The following is a 15,672-nucleotide window of genomic DNA, read 5'->3' on the forward strand; positions in this document are numbered from 1 at the left end:
CGTCTGAACTGCCGCTCAGATAAGAATCCATCAGCTTTCTGGTGCTACAGCAGGCACGGGCAGCACCCTCCCAGATTTGCTCCTATTACGACTCTCTGGTTGCCACCAGCAGGACCTGAATTGCAAATGGCTTAAATTTAAAAGGAATGTATTTGTTCACACAGCCAGAGAGCCTAGCAATTGATAGTTTCATGCATGGCTGGTTACCAGCTCCAAAGTGACACCAGGGCGCTTCCAAAGGTTCCTGGAAAAATGAACCTGAAAGTTAACGCGCATTTTCCATGAACTTGTGAAGTCTGCCCACAGAGTCCCAGGTAGACCAGCTGGTGAAGAGCCTTTTCCTCAACTCCATGTGACAGTTCTAGAAAGAATCTGATTGGCTGTCTTGGTTCAAGGTCCCCTACTCCCTACACCTGTGTTCAGAGGGAAGTGGCACGTACTATCACGATATCACTGGACTCATGTGCCCTGATTAGGGCTGGGGGAAGCACATTTGTGTGCTGTCCCAACATGGCCACATGGAAGAGGGCAGGAAAAGCCCTCAGCAAAAACCAGGGCACTGTAATCGGAGAAAGAAGGTAGTAACCACACTGCCCCAGGAGCTCCTTGTTCTTTTTAAATGTTTATTTATTTGAAATGCAGTGTTACAGATAGGCAGTGAGAGAGAGAGAGAGAGAGAGAGAGAGAGCAAGGTTCACTCCTCAGATGGCCACAATGGCCAGAGCTGCCCCAACCAGAAGCCAGGAGCTTCTTTCGGGTCTCCCACATGGGTTAGGGGCTCAAGCACTTGGGCCATCTTCTGCTGCTTCCCCAGGCCATAGCAGAGAGCTGGATCAGAAGCAGAGCAGCAGGGACTCGAACCAGTGCCCATATGGGATGCCGGTACCGCAGGCCACAGAACTCTTTTTTTGGACAGGCAGAGTGGACAGTGAGAGAGAGACAGAGAGAAAGGTCTTCCTTTTTCCGTTGGTTCACCCCCCTAAATGGCTGCTACGGCCAGCACGCTGCGTCAATCCGAAGCCAGGAGCCAGGTGCTTCTCCTGGTCTCCCATGGGGTGCAGGGCCCAAGCACTTGGGCATCCTCCACTGAATCAAACAACCAGCACCAGGGGAGGGGGAGAGGAGGCAAAACCAAGCGATGCCCACAGGGCTGCAGTGGAAGCCCCTGCCGGAAACACCGCGGGCACAGACTGGTGCCCGAGTCCGTGGGGGTGGGTCGGGGAGAGCTCACAGAGGGAAAGACACTTGAACAAGGAGGCCTGCAGATGGCCAGAAGTGTCTAGGTAGGGGCAGGGCGAAGACAGCATCGCTGTGAGAGGGAGCTCTGCCCAGGGCTCGTGCAGTGGCCAGGACGGGCTCCCCTTGGGGTGGCTGAGCTCAGAATGGAAGGGGAGTTGTGGGGACGCCAGGTACAGCTCACGGGGAACCCGGAAGCAGCCGGCAGCCTCAGGAAGAAGGCATCTGAGTGGGCAGCTGGGGTGCGACTGCACGCGTGCTCCGACACTCCTAGCTCCTGCTGTGCCTCTGCTCGCTCAGAATTTCTGGGCTCCTGGGGCCTCTCTGTGGCCACTCCATCTCTGTCTTTATTGCCCATGGAGCTCAAGTGCCCACCAGTGTCAGGGGACATCCCCCAAGGTCCCGATCCAGACTCCTGGGAAAGGCGCCTGCTGGTCCAGCTCACCGGGTGGAGCTGCTGCACTAGCCTCGGCCACCACGTGGGTCAGGGGTCCCCTCCCATGGCCCATAGCCCATGGTCCACTCCCTAAGACAGAGCCTCCAAGAAGATGGCACGCACAGGTGAGGACCGACCGGCACATGGCTCACCTGGCATGAGGGCTGTCCAGGACCAGGGCTGCACAGGCAGTCGGGGGAGACCTTGCTCTCTCTTCTCAGTTAGTCCTCAGCTCATGAACCACAATGACCACCAGAACACCATGGACAGAGAAACAGGTGCACTCGCCCAGCACGGCCACAGCTGGGGTCACAGAGCCATGATCCACACACCTCTTTCGGATGACTTCTTGTCCCGCACTCAGAATTGGCTGCCGGCATTTAAAACTAAGCAGATGCCACATAAGGAGCTGGATTTTTTGACCTCTGTCTCTCAAATAAATAAAAAAAAGGGGGGGGGGACAGGAGCTGGCCTTTAGCCTAGTGGTTAGAGGACCCATGTCCCACATCTGTGTGCCTGGCCTCAGTTCCCTGCTCGGGCTCCTAACTCCAGCGAATGCAAACCTGGGAGGTGGCAGTGATGGCTCAAGTACTTGGGCTGCTGGCACTCGTGTGGGAAACCTGGACAGAGTTCCTGGCTCTTGAGTTTGCCCCGGCCAGGGATGATTGTGGGCCCTGGGGAATGAACCAGCAAATTGGATATCTATCTGTCCATTTCTCTCTCTCTCTCTCTCCCCTCCCCAGGCCCCCCAGCCTGTCTCTACCTCCCAAATAAATAAAAAGTGAACCCAGATTTCTGTCCCTTTGACCACCTGCAGAAGCAGATGATTAACTAGGCTGCGTCCTTGTCTTTATTCTGCAAATGTCACAGGACACACAGTGCTCAGTCTGGAAAGACCTGGCCGGCATCATGCTTCCTATATAGGCACGGGTTCAAGTCCCCACTGCTCCACTTCCAATTCAGCTCCCTGCTAATGCACCTGGGAAAGCAACATCGAATGGTCCAAGTGCCTGGACTCTTGCCACACATGCGGGAGACCCAGGTGGAGTTCCTGGCTCCTGACTTTGGTCTGGCCCAGCCCTAGTGTTTGTAATCATTTGAGGAGTGAACCACTGGATGGAAAATTGCTCTCTCTCTGTCTGTCCATCTCTGCCTTTCAAATAAAGACAATAAATCGAAGGAAGGAAGGAAGGAAGGAAGGAAGGAAGGAAGGAAGGAAGGAAGGAAGGAAGGAAGGGAGGGAGGGAGGGAAGAAAGGGGGAGAGAGAGAACCAGGCTGCACTGTGTCCCTGCTCTTCCATGCCCTGCCTTCAACAGGTCCCTCGTTGAATGTCCTTGACTTCCTACTTGGCTTCCTTCACCCCCATTCATTATTCTCCCAGTTTTACTTCTCTATTTTGCTAGGTGTCCAGAGCAGTTTGGTTTAGCCACTTACTCCCTCTTCTCAGGCTCCTCCTTAGACTACCTGAAAACATTGACTGAAAGCGCTTCCAAAACCAATCCCAAACCCCGCAGCACAGTCTGCTCCCCTGCAGGGCTTGGGCTCCACTGGATTTCACCCTGAGACAGGAACTCAGCTTCCTTGGTGAGAAGCTTCCTGGATGAGGGCTCTGAAATCTCACTGGGTATAAATGTTAGCTCTGCCACTTCCTAGCTCTGCCACATGGAAAATTACTGTCTCTCTAAAGCTCGTTTTCTAGCTGTGAATTGGGAAAAATAACAGTGCCTCGAGGTGGACAGCCTGGTGCAGGGGGTTAAGCAGCTGCTTGGAACACCTGTACCCCTGTCAGAGTGCCTGGTTCAAGTTCTGGCTACCCTGCTTCCAATCCAGCTTCCTGCCAGTGTTTCTGGGAAGGCAGCAGAAAATGGCCCAGGACTTGGGTCTCTGCTACCCACATGGGAGACCCAGATAGAGTTCTGAGCTCCTGGTCCAGCCCCAGCTGTTGTGGGCATTTGGGGAGTGAATCAGCAGACTGATGATCTTTCTCCCCCACACCCCCTTCTGTGTCATTCTGCCTTTCAAACAAATAAATAAAATTTTTAAAAAAGACAAAGTAATAGTGTCTACTTAGTGGGATTTGGGGAGGGTTAAATGAAACCTTGTGCTGGAAGCTTAGCCCAAGACCTGGCCCAGGGCAAGTGCCCAGCAAGAGCAGCTATGGATGTCCATAACCTCAGGACCTGTAGAACTGGTAGAATCCCTACCTATTCATCACCTTCCTGGATGCTTCCTCCGTATTTCTAAGATGAAGAAATTGCTTTTTTTTAAATCTCTGGATTTCCATGAAGACATACTAGCTTTTTATAGTGAAATATGTTGAGTAAACATTTTGTTTGCGGTTTGGGGACGGATAGGAAAGCTACCCTTTGAACTCAGCTTTCACAAATCAAAATTTCCAGGTTTTCAGAAGGAATGCTTGTTCTGCATGGCATCTGGAATTCAAAGCCCTGGTGGGAAATGGGAAATGCTAGCCTTTGATTGTAAATGAACCCTCCAGCTACAAGGGATGCTGCTGTCCAGAGTTACCTCTTGTCTTCCCCCTCCCCTTTTGTAGACTGACTGGGGAGGGCTGGCTGGGGTCCTGAGTCTAGAGGTTGCCCCTGGGGCAGGTGTTGTGGCACTGGATTAAGCACAACTTGGGATTCAAGCATCTCTCACCTGAGTGCTGATTGAGCAAGGGCTACTCCTCTTCCAACCCACCTTCCTGATAGATTAAATAAATAAACCTGAAAACAAATCCCAGGGGTTGCCCACACCATCTCCCCTGTCACCTGCTGTGCCTTATGAAGTTGTCTCTTTATCATATATGACTACCCTGTGGGCAGGCTCAAGCTTTCACCTAGAGAGCTGCAGTTGTATTTTCTTCTAGGAACATAAGATTTTATCGAGGGTGCTTGAATGTGGCTCCTGGTATTGCCCGCCTTCCATCAGCACCGGTGGCAGATTCTTGCCATTGTTAGCCCGGCTCCTCCCGGCTGAGCAGCTGAGCAGCGGCTCCGGCTCCCTGAGGCTGTGCTGGAATTGGCCGCCACCTTGTTTGTGCAACAGCTGGGGAAGCTGGGCACCATTGATTTGCATCAGTGCCTCAGGAATAGCCCCTGCCGGCTCCTTAAAGATACTATCTAAACTGTGAAATTCATTAAATAGCCCCAGAAATGGATCAGGTTATTTAACACAACATCCCTAATGGCACAATATCTCAGCTGTCTGAGCTGATAGCGGACATTGTCTTGGATAGCGTTATCAGCCCAGGACACCCGCTATGAATATTGATCCTGAGCTTGTTACAGCCATCACTCGCCATCAGGACAGGTCAGGGTTGGAACCCACCTAGCATCAAAGCAATTTAAACACAGCACCCGGGCGGAATTTTAATGCCCGTGCTGGGAAAAAAAAAATCCAACTCCACGCACAGAGGGAAGGTGGCTTGAGGATACGGATCCAGGTTTTATATAGAGGCACTTTGGGTCCAAAGACACGTGTGCGGATGTTGGTGAGTCAAATGCATGGTCGCCCCGTTGTACCTGAAGGGAGGCCTCGTGGTCTGCTGGTCCATTGCAAAGCAGGTGGCCAGGGAAAGAATTTTCTAGAGATTCCTCCTCCAATCCTCCCTAAATTGAAGCGTTCACCGTGTCCCGTGGGGCGGAGGGGCTCTCTTTAAGAGCGGGTAAGAGCGTATTTCTATTCCTCCGGTGTGGGTGGGAGGTGTGGCAGCGCTGCCTGTGCACCATCCACAGCTAGAAGCCAAGTGTTGACCCTTGCCCTGCACCAAAAACACGTACCGGAAGCAGACAGGAAAAGACGGGGCGGGAAACATTTTAAAAAGCACTAAAAGGACTTCTTAGAGATTCACGGGTTCTGAGAACATGGCCTGCATATACTCTTGACTGTCTCCGTGGACCTCAGAGAGAGGATGATTTGCAGACTTGACACAGAAACTTGCATGGTGCTTTATACAGTGCCATGCAAATGACCCAGGTTTGGGTCGCTCCCGGCCGCCTGGGGGGAAGGGAGCCCTCTGGAATGCCAGCTGCAGCTCCTGAAAGCCCCTTCTGAGAAAGGGTGAGGAGAGGAAAGACGGAGACGGGAGAAGTGCACTGAGGAAGGCACCGTGGCACTTCCATTCTGGAGCTCCTTAGAGACCCACTCCTTCCTCACTGTCCTGAGAAACCTACATAGAAACGCTTTACGAAGATGGCTGGGAAAAGGTAGGAGCTGCGGTTGATGGGGAGAGAAGGGGGAAGGAAAAGGGAGATTAAAAAAAAATCAAGTGAGAACTGGGAGAGAAGGAGTTGCACAGAAAACCAGGAAGGCTCTGTGGTTTGCAACCAGGTTCCTGGGTGTCCTGGTTCGGCTGTGCCTTCACTTGGGTGGGAGCCCGACGGGGGACGTGGGCAGGGCACTTCCTGTCCTGAGCTTTAAAGGCCCGTCTTCACTTTGGGCCGGGAGCTGGCTGGGACTTCGGCAGGGCTTTAAAGTCTGCAGGGGATAGGGCGGCCACCTCTGGGAGGAGCAGAAAGGCTTGAATGAGAAAAGCTACAAGGGGCTGGCCTCCGAGGACGCCTCTTCAATAGCGGATGGGACCCGCAGCCCGGCACTTGAATGAGAAGGCTTCTCCTCCTCTTCCTACTCCTTACCTGCCCGGACAATGTGAATTGCCAGGTCATTTGTTTGGAAACCCCATGGGGCAGAGAAGAAAGGGAGGGCAGAGTCCGAGGCTGGTCCAGTGGAGGGAGGGTCGGAGAGAAGCCTCAGAATTTGCCGCTGGAACAGATGCATGGGCTCCGAGGCTGCCCTGTGCTCACCAAGTGACCAAAGAAGGACGGCTAGGGTGGGTGTGGCCAGAGGAACCTGCCACTCCCCTGAGCCTTGCCACTCATCCCCCAGGGACTTCCCGGGAAGCAGATGGGGGCCATTTCATTCTTTCTTACCCAGCCTTAGAGGCAAACCAGGCAGCATCTTTCAACCTGGGAAAGGGTTGGGAGTCAGCAGTGCAACCTGCTCCCCCAGGACACAATTGCTGTTGCAAATGGCAGGATCTGCGGCCATGAGGAAGGCCTGAAGGGCACCAAGGGCTTGGGCGGGTCACAGCCAACGTGGGCAGCGCTTGGGTGATCCCACCTGGCTGGAAGTTTCCCAGGAGGCAGAGCATCCTGGCCAGGGTTTGCTTGTGTCCCTGAAACCCTTGCTGCTCTCTGCCTGGCTGGGCTCCGGGGGTGCAAGGGAAAGACCCAGGCACAGTCCAGGATTTCCCAAAAAAGCACTGGTCCCCCTGCAAGACCTGGGTTCCAACACAGACTCTATCACCACGTAACCGTGACCCTCAGCAAATCACTTCTCATTTCAGAACCTTAATTTTTTCATCTTTAAAATGGGTGTAGTGGTCTGACCAGGCCACGCTCACCTCACAGGGACGCTCAGGAAATCAGAAGGGGAAAGGCCAGGCCTTTGTCCACTTCGAACTGCGAGAGCACAGGGGCTTTGACACCCAGGGTAAACGGGGCTGAGTGTTACCGCAGTTCCCAGTCGGGGCAGCAGGTGCGCCGAGCACTGCCCTGAAGTCATCAATCCTGAACCGAGGGCCGGTGTATCCGGGAGCGAGCTTTGAATATGTAGGGGGACACTCGGGACGAAACCCTCCCTCCTGCATTCCGGGTGTCCGTGACGCTTGGGTGGAGGCGCGCGGAGTCACGCTGCCTCCGCGGGCGCGCGCATGGGACGTGCTGAGACCCCCCCCCCCCCCCCCCGCCCAGCCCAGGCTAGCGGCCCCGCGCAGCGCTAGCGAGTTCGCCCGCTGAGAGCGCGCCGTGCACGTGGCAGGGGCCGGAGCCCCGCAAGTGCCAATCGGCTCGCAGCCCCCCACAGCTCTCTCCCGACCCCGCCTTCCCTCCCGCCCACTCCCCAGCTTCACTTGGCGGCGCGAATCCCGCTCGCCGCTGGAACGCTGCGGCCAGAGCCAGAGTGGAAGGGGCGCGGGCGAGTGGCCCTCCTAGGACCTGCGGGCGGTGGGCATGCTGGCATGGCAGGACGGCGGGGCCAAGGCGGCCCCTGCCCACCACAAGATCTCCTTCTCAGTCCTCGACATCCTGGACCCGCAGAAATTCACGCGCGCTGCGCTCCCTGCCGTGCGCCTCGCTCCCCGGGAAGCCAAGAAAAGTTTGGCGGAGGTCGAAGCGGGAAAGGACGCTAGCCCCGGGCACCTGGTGCGACAGCAGGAATCCCCCGGTAAGAATACGAGGCCCCGGGCCTGGGTGCTGATGTCGCAGAATCAGGGTGTATGTGTGTGTGCTGGGGGGGAGGGGACCAGTGTCCAGTGAGTATGGCCCTTAACGGCGTTTTCTCCCAAGAGACAAGGTGCACAGGACCAGGTGCGAAGGTAGCAGTCGGAGCGCGCGCCCGGGAACAGGAGGGAAGCGTACGTGCGGCCCCAGAATTCCGGGCAGGGGTTTGCCGCTGGGGCCTCGTCCCTGCACCACAGCCCTGACTCGTTCGCAGCGGACACTACGCGCACCTGGCGCCCTTCTTTGCCAGGCGCATTCTGGTACCGGACGTCCAATGAGCGGGCCACGTGCCAGGACCTGGGCTGGGCGCTGGGATAAACACTTGGGGATCTGCGAGGCAGACAGCGTCACTAACATCACCCCCATTTTTCGGGCGAGGGAGCCGAGGCTGAGAGTGTGCCGGGGTCTTGGAGGGTGGCGAGCTCAGGTGCCCACTTGGAACCACTCGGAGACACCTGCAGAGCTTGGCTGCCTCGTGCGCCTGCGCTCCCGACTCTACCGCGGCCCGGGTTGGTGTGGGGCGACTTGAAGCCTCGGCACTTCCTTCTCCCAACTCTGACTTACTCCTCACTGACAGGTGACTGACCGACAGTCCAGGAAAGTTTCTGGTTGGAAGAGGAAGGAACAGGCCTAGTGCTGGGTGCGACAGAGGTTCCCTGGAGGGGTCTGGGAGGTCAGAGGCTCAGGTCCCCAGAGGAAGCCAGAAGCGGTGCAGCCCCCTGCTCCCTCGCCCCAAATTTGGCCATGATTGTCTGGGGGCTCCGGGCGCCTCTGGCTGCCGGCAGGGTAATTGTTCGGACAGTCTCTCAGAGGGGCGCGCGCTCCTCCCGCCACCCGGTGATCGATATTCTATTACTGGCGCCTGCATATCTCCTGCCCGCAGCTTGCAGGTACCGACTTCAAACCCCCTTTCTCTGTCTGATCCTAATATTGTTCGATTAAAACTTACCTTTAATAGATGACATCTATCGATCCGGCCCCGCACAAATCTGAAACTCTATTAACACGGCAGGAGAGAGAAGATGGGAAAGGGGGATTTCTCCTTAAAGCGGGGGGAGCGTAATAACTTCTTTCTTAATTGCAAGGAGTCCCGGGCCAAAACAGGCTTCCAGGGTCTGGGCGAGACCAGCCCTAAACGCACCTGACGTCTGGATGTCTCAATGCAGAAAGAGCCCAGGCCCCCTCTCTTCCCCCCGCCCTGTGAGGTCACTCTTCCTTTTCGATGTGCATGCAACGTTTATTTTGGGACGCCTGCTCGGTGGCAGCTTTGTAGAGGTCAAAAGGACACCGTACCCCTAAGTCCGCGCGTGGGGGTGCGGGCGGCGTGGGCGGCGGCGGGAGCGCCGGGAGTTGCGCCCAGAGCGGTCTGGGGACCCGGACGGGCGGTGTAGCTCTGGGCTCCTGGTCATCGACCCCCTTCTCCCCTAGATGCTGCGGGCCAAAGCGCCGGCCCGGCGTCCCCCTTGGAGGGCTCGGAGGCCGAGGCGGAGGAGGAGGACGAAGAGGACGCGGGGCGGCCGCGGCGGCGGGAGCCGGCTGCGCGCTCTCCGGAGACCCGGGCGGCGGCGCTGGCGGCCGGGCAGCGCCGCGCGGACGGCGGGGGCGGTCCCGTGGGCTCCCCGGGCTCTCCCGGCTCCCCGCGGCCCCGGCGCCGGCGCGCCGAGCCCAGCTGCGCCAAGCCGCGGCGCGCGCGCACGGCCTTCACCTACGAGCAGCTGGTGGCCTTGGAGAACAAGTTCCGCGCCACGCGCTACCTGTCGGTGTGCGAACGCCTGAACCTGGCGCTGTCTCTCAGCCTCACCGAGACACAGGTCAAAATCTGGTTCCAGAATCGCAGGACCAAGTGGAAGAAGCAGAACCCGGGCGCCGACGGCGCGGCGCAGACCGCGGGCGGCCCGCCCCAGTCTGGGACGCCCGGGGCCGCGGCGGGGGCCGGCGGCGGCGCGGGGGGCAGCCCAGGCCCTCCGGGCCCCGGCGCGCTGCCCTTCCAGACTTTCCCCTCCTACTCGGCGGCCAACGTGCTCTTCCCGGCCGCTGCCCCCTTCCCGCTGGCGGCGGCGGCCGGGAGCCCCTTCGCGCCCTTCCTCGGGCCCTCCTACTTGGCCCCCTTCTACGCCCCGCACTTATGAGCCCGGAGCTCATCGGGGTGCTCACGGCGTGGGGTCTCGAGGCGAGGGATCGGCAGGGCCGTGGGCCCCTCCACGGAGGACAACGACGCGCTCGGGGATCTGCGCGCCCCTTCCCTTCCCGCCGCCGGATACGCCGGCAGAGGGCGGGAGCAGCCTTGGTCGCGTCCGGGCCTCAGAGGGTCAAGGATGCGTCCGGTGTGAACGCGTCGGCAGTCGGAGGCTGCCCTCAGACCCTTCTCTCTTCCAGGCAGGCTTAATTCGGTTCCAGGGCTTTTGGGGGAGGTCTGGGTGTCCGGGGTGGGGCCAGCAAAGGTGCCAGGATGGAGACCCGAGGGAGCCGCGACGTCCTGCGCACCTGGGGTGGAGTCAGCGAATGGCTCTCGCGGAGGGTCCGGCGCTTTCCCCTGCCCTCCTCACGCCGGCACCCAGCGACTGCTCGCAGAGCCCAGGCAAAGCCCAGGAGGAGTCGGCCGACAGGCGCACCCTGCTCTGGGGAATCGAGTGTTTCTAGATCTCCGTTTAAGATGTGGACTCGAGCCAGACACGGGTGCTGGCTGCACCTGTCACCGGAGGCGCAGGTGGGCGCAGGGCAAAGGATAAGGAAGGGCGCCAGGGCTCCCCCACGAGTGTCACGGGGCCCAGACACCAGGCTGCCGGTTTGGAGGCGCCTTGTTGGATGTTTGATACTTCAGTCCAGGGATCCCCAGGAGATAAGCAGGTTGGGGAGAACCAGCTGTGGCCACACCCACCAGTTTTTTTTTTCTTTATTACTATTTTTAAAAAGCACAAACTTTACATTTCTGCATCGCATCTAAGAGTCTGACCTGAAAGTAATTTTTGTTCCAGACTCCTCCTGAGAGTGAATAAACAAGTTTGTTAGGAAAGGAATTATTCTCGGGTGTTCAGAGCTGTGGCAAATCCCAGAAGCACGTGCACAATGGATCCAACCGTGGGAACTGTGTACGTGGGCGTTCTGCTTCTATCAACCTCCCTTTAAAAATGAAGATTAAAATCCTGTAAATTTCCCTTGCCAGTTTTGTTTGACCACTCTTCCGTTAGATTTCTCTGTGAAGTGCTCTTGGGGCCCAGGTCTCAAAACCCAGGTGTCCCCAAGATGCCAGGCGCGTGCTAGTCTCACCTCGACGTCCCGAGCTCAGCCACTACTTGCAAGGACACCATATACCCTGGCTATTTTCTGACAGCCTGTGCCATTAATAATTAACTTTGAGGCTCAAGTGTTTTCAGAGTCAAAGCAGGTGGTTTGGTGTTAGGAACACATTATGTTATTGTTATATTGAAATGTCTAGTTCTGTTATTTTCAAGAATGATAGAAAATATCACCTTTCCCAAACTCAAGGGAGACTAACCATTCATGTGGCACCCATCAGATTAATGAGTGTGTATTATTAAATGATGCATTATTTGCTAGTTAGACTCCTTTCCATCTAATTTAAAGAGGAAAAATGTCCCCAAACTACACACTATAACTTTCTAAAAGAAAAAAAAAAAGGATGGTGCCAGGTGAGATTAAAAATTAGGTTGCTGTCATAGAGAATATTGTGTTCTTCACCTCCCTTGTTGGGAAGCCCTCTGGGGACTATTTGCCGGTTTCTCAAAAGCAGCATCCCGTGTATGTGGACAGGCAGCTCACCTGCGCGCTCACCGGCAAGCTGCAATGGGAGGGCCAGAACGTCAGACTTGAGAGGGAGGGTGTGGGGGCCCCATCTGTCCGTGACCAGCGTTTGTGCTGTGGTTCCTGACTTCTCCAGGTTGTCACAGGCTAACACTTGGGCCTGTGACTAGACTTCTGTTCTCAAAGTCCCGGCGGCTTTTCAACCAAATCCTCAGATGCAATCTATCAGTGTGTTTGTCTAATAAATTCTTTTTATAATGAATTCTTGTTTAATTACTCTTTGTTTTCTATTAGTAAAGCAGGTTTTTTTTTTGACTGTCCAAATTTTTTTTGGAATATTTTAAATTTTAATTTTTAATGAGTGCTTCAGCAAAGCTTTTGAATGACTTTGCATTTATTAGGGGATGGATCCGTGCCTGTCACCTTCTCCCACCAGCACTCACTCACCGTGGACTATGTGTGGCCTGGCACCACTCCTTTTCAGTGTGCCGGATTCACACAGAGAGGCTGCCTTGCAGGCCCTGTGCTCACGCACACATTGAGGGCACAGCGTCTGCACAGAGTGGATGTCAATACCTACTAGGTTTTCAAGACCCTAACTTCCTACCTGTGGGGAGCAACTCGGACTAGACTAAGTTACTGGAATTAAGACTTATTCTATGCATCTGCTTTCCCACAATATGACACTGAGAAGGGAAACAGCTTCTACACAGCTGCCTCCAGTTCAACCAATAAACTGTAGGACTTGCTCCTGATTGGAGGAGAGCAGCGTACTCGGCGTGTGGGTAGCAGAGTTGGGATTGGTGGAAGAGGACTATAAAGGAGGAGAGAGACAACATGCACCAGGAACATCTAAGGGGAACACCTGAGGAACATCTGAGCAGCCCCCGAGAGAGCCGGCGGGTGGTGTGCCGCTCCCCCGCGAAGTGGGGAATGTGGCAGGGGGAACCGCCCTTCCACGGAGGTGGAAGGGACGGTAGCCAACCCGGGAAGAACCAGCAGCAAACCCGGGGAGGGCCGAGCAGACAGAAGAACAACGCAGGGTCCTGTGTCGTTCCTCCATGAAGACGGGGAGCGACATAATGGTGCCGTGACTCGGATAGGAAGCCTAGGCAGGGTTTAGTGTCGTTCCTCCATGAAGAGGGGGAGCGACACCTACCCTGACTTTACAGGTTCTCAGTGCCCCACAAAGAACATGGGAGTAACTGTTCAGACTCAGGCTGTTCACTGTTCAAAGATTTCTGATATTAAAAATGACATTTTAGATTATTAGATAATGCGAGAGAGAGAGGGAGAGAGAACACTCATCTCCTTATTCACTCCCCCAAATGCACTTAACAGTAGGATAGTCCCAAGCCAGGAGTTGGGAACTTAATCCAGGTCTCCCGAATGGATGACAGGGACCCCACCTAGTTGAGCCGTCACTTGCTACCTGCTAGTGTGCACTTCAGTAGGAAGCTGGACCGAGGATCAGAGCCTGACCTGAACCCAGGCCCAGGCACTCCGGGATGGGATGTGGGCACCCTAAGCACGGTGCCAAATGTCCAACCTGTAACATGGCCACACTAGACCCCACTTGAAGCCATGTAGGCAGGGAGCTGTATTTCAGGGAGTCAGTGGAGGGAATTCCTTTAGCTTCCAGAATCCCAACCCATTTTATGGGCATCAATTAATTTAGTATGTTTATGTGTTTTAGAAATAAATCTTAAGAACTCTAATTTGTGGGGAGCAATCCGGACTAGACTAAGTTACTCGAATTAAGACTTATTCTATGCATCTGCTCTCCCACAATATGGCGCTGGGAGAGAAGTAAACAGCTTCCGCACAGCTGCCTCCAGTTCAACTAATAAACTGTAGGACTTGCTCCTGATTGGAGGAGAGCAGCGTACTCGGCGTGTGGGCAGCCGAGTTGGGATTGGCGGAGGAGGACTATAAAGGAGGAGAGAAACGGCATGCACCAGGAACATCTATGGGGAACATCTAGCTGAAGGGAACCCGTGCAGCCCCCGAGAAGAGCCGGCCGGTGGTGTGCCACTCCCCTGCGGAAGTGGGGAATGTGGCCAGGGGGAACTGCCCTTCCACGGAGGTGGAAGGGATAGTAGCCAACCCGGGAAGAACCAGCAGCAAACCCGGGGAGGGCCGAGCAGACGAAAGAACAGCGCAGGGTCCTGTGTCGTTCCTCCACGAAGAGGGGGAGCGACATAATTTACTAGCTTTATTCTTTTTTTTTTTTTGAGGTTTATTTATTTATTTGAAAGGCAGAGTTAGAGAGAGAGAGAGAGGTCTTCCATCCACTGGTTTACTCCCCAAATGACTGCAACGGCCAGGGCTGGGCCAGGCCAAAGCCAGGAGCCAGGAACTTCTTCTGGGTCTCCCAGGTGGGTGCAGGGGTCCAAGGACTTGGGCCATCTTCTACTGCTTTCCCAGGCCATAATAGAGCTGGATTGGAAGTGGAGCAGCTGGGACTCAAACTGGCGCCCATATGGGATGCTGGCACTGCAGACAGTGGCTTTACCTGCTATGCCACAGCTCCTCCCTTACCTAGCTTTTGAAATTAAGGATAGGGTGGGCATTTGGCACAATAGTGAAGACGCTCCTCAGGACACCTGCATCCCATATCAGAGTGCCTGTGGAGTCCCCATTCTGCTTCTGATCCACTTTCCTCTGCTGTGCACCTTGGGAGGCAGCAGGTGGTGGCCCAAACACCTGGGGTCTCTGCCACCCATATGGGAGACCTGGATTGGGCCTGGCCCAGCCCTGGCTATTTGTTGCAAGCACTTGGAGAGTAAAACAGTAACTGGAAGATCTCATTTTGCTTTCCAAATAAAATGAAGACAAATAGCAACAAATTTTAAAACAAAATAAAAAAATTCCAAGTGGGGTAATATTAGAAATTCTTCCACAAATGCTAAATGCATTTAAAAGTGTAACCTGATAGTCAGGTGAAGACTAGTATCTAACACTCAAAGATATGGGAAGACACAGGATGGGAAGAGAAATAAACAGGTACGCGTTGTGGCGTAGTGGGCAGAGCTGCCACCTGTGACACTGGCATTCCCTATCAGAGCCCCTGCTTCTGATCCAGCTTCCTGTTAATGTGCCTGGGAGGCAGAAGATGATAACCCAATTGCTTGGGTTCCGGCCACTCACCTGAGAGATCTGGATGGAGTTCCTGGCTCCTGGCTTTGACCTAGCCCAGCCCTGGCTATTTTGAGTAACTTCTGCCATTCAAATAGAGTGTGTGTGTGTGTGTGTGTGTGTGTGTGAGAAAAACAGTGTCTTAGAGCCAGAGGAGCATTCTGCAAGCGACACAGGGAGGGAGAGCACTGAGGAGAGGGTTAGAGCCACCCTGTGGGGTGGGGGTGGGGGTCAGCCAGAGAAAGCCCCCCCCCACACACACCGAGCCCTCCTTGGGGTTCGAGTTGTGACAGGAGAGCCCAGTGCTCAACACCTGCCCAGGCCCTGACTGCGGCCCGCAGAGGACTTGTGACCCTGGAAAGTTGCTGGCATCTTGGGGCCTCAGCGTCTCCCCTGTGTGCCCACCTGAAGATGCTGGAGGGGACAGCAGAGGACATGTGGAGGGCTCTTGGCTTAGTGCCAGGCACAATGGCAGCAGCCATTATTCCAGCGCAGTGCAAGCTGGAAAAAGAAGTGAAAAATGCGGCACTGAGGGACCAGCACTGTGCAACGGGTTAAAATGCCTCCTAGGATGCTGTCATCCCACATGAGTGCCGGTTTGAGTCCCGGCTGCTCCACTTGTGATCCAGCTCCCTGCTACTGTGCCTGGGAAAGCCGCAGAAGATGGCCCAAGTGCAGGGGTCCCTGTACCCATGTGGGAGACCCAGATGGAATTATTAGCTCCTGGCTTCAGCCTGGCTCAGCTCTGGTCATTGTGGCCATCTGAGGGGTGAACCAGCAGATCTCCCCCCTTTCTCTCTCTGTAATGCTGCCTTTCG

At 55.5% G+C, this 15,672-nt stretch overlaps 1 protein-coding gene across 1 annotated transcript; it reads left to right on the plus strand.

The window, feature by feature from the left end:
• The first annotated feature begins 7,668 nt into the window (after positions 1-7,668).
• NKX1-2 (NK1 homeobox 2) lies at positions 7,669-11,972 on the plus strand. The gene is made up of 2 exons (XM_002722145.4): positions 7,669-7,898; positions 9,383-11,972. The coding sequence occupies exons 1-2, from the start codon at positions 7,685-7,687 to the stop codon at positions 10,081-10,083; spliced, it is 915 nt and encodes a 304-aa protein (XP_002722191.2). The 5' UTR covers positions 7,669-7,684; the 3' UTR covers positions 10,084-11,972.
• The last annotated feature ends 3,700 nt before the right edge of the window (positions 11,973-15,672 follow it).

Source organism: Oryctolagus cuniculus, chromosome 15 (assembly GCF_964237555.1).
Source record: "Oryctolagus cuniculus chromosome 15, mOryCun1.1, whole genome shotgun sequence".
NCBI classification, from domain to species: Eukaryota; Metazoa; Chordata; class Mammalia; order Lagomorpha; family Leporidae; genus Oryctolagus; species Oryctolagus cuniculus.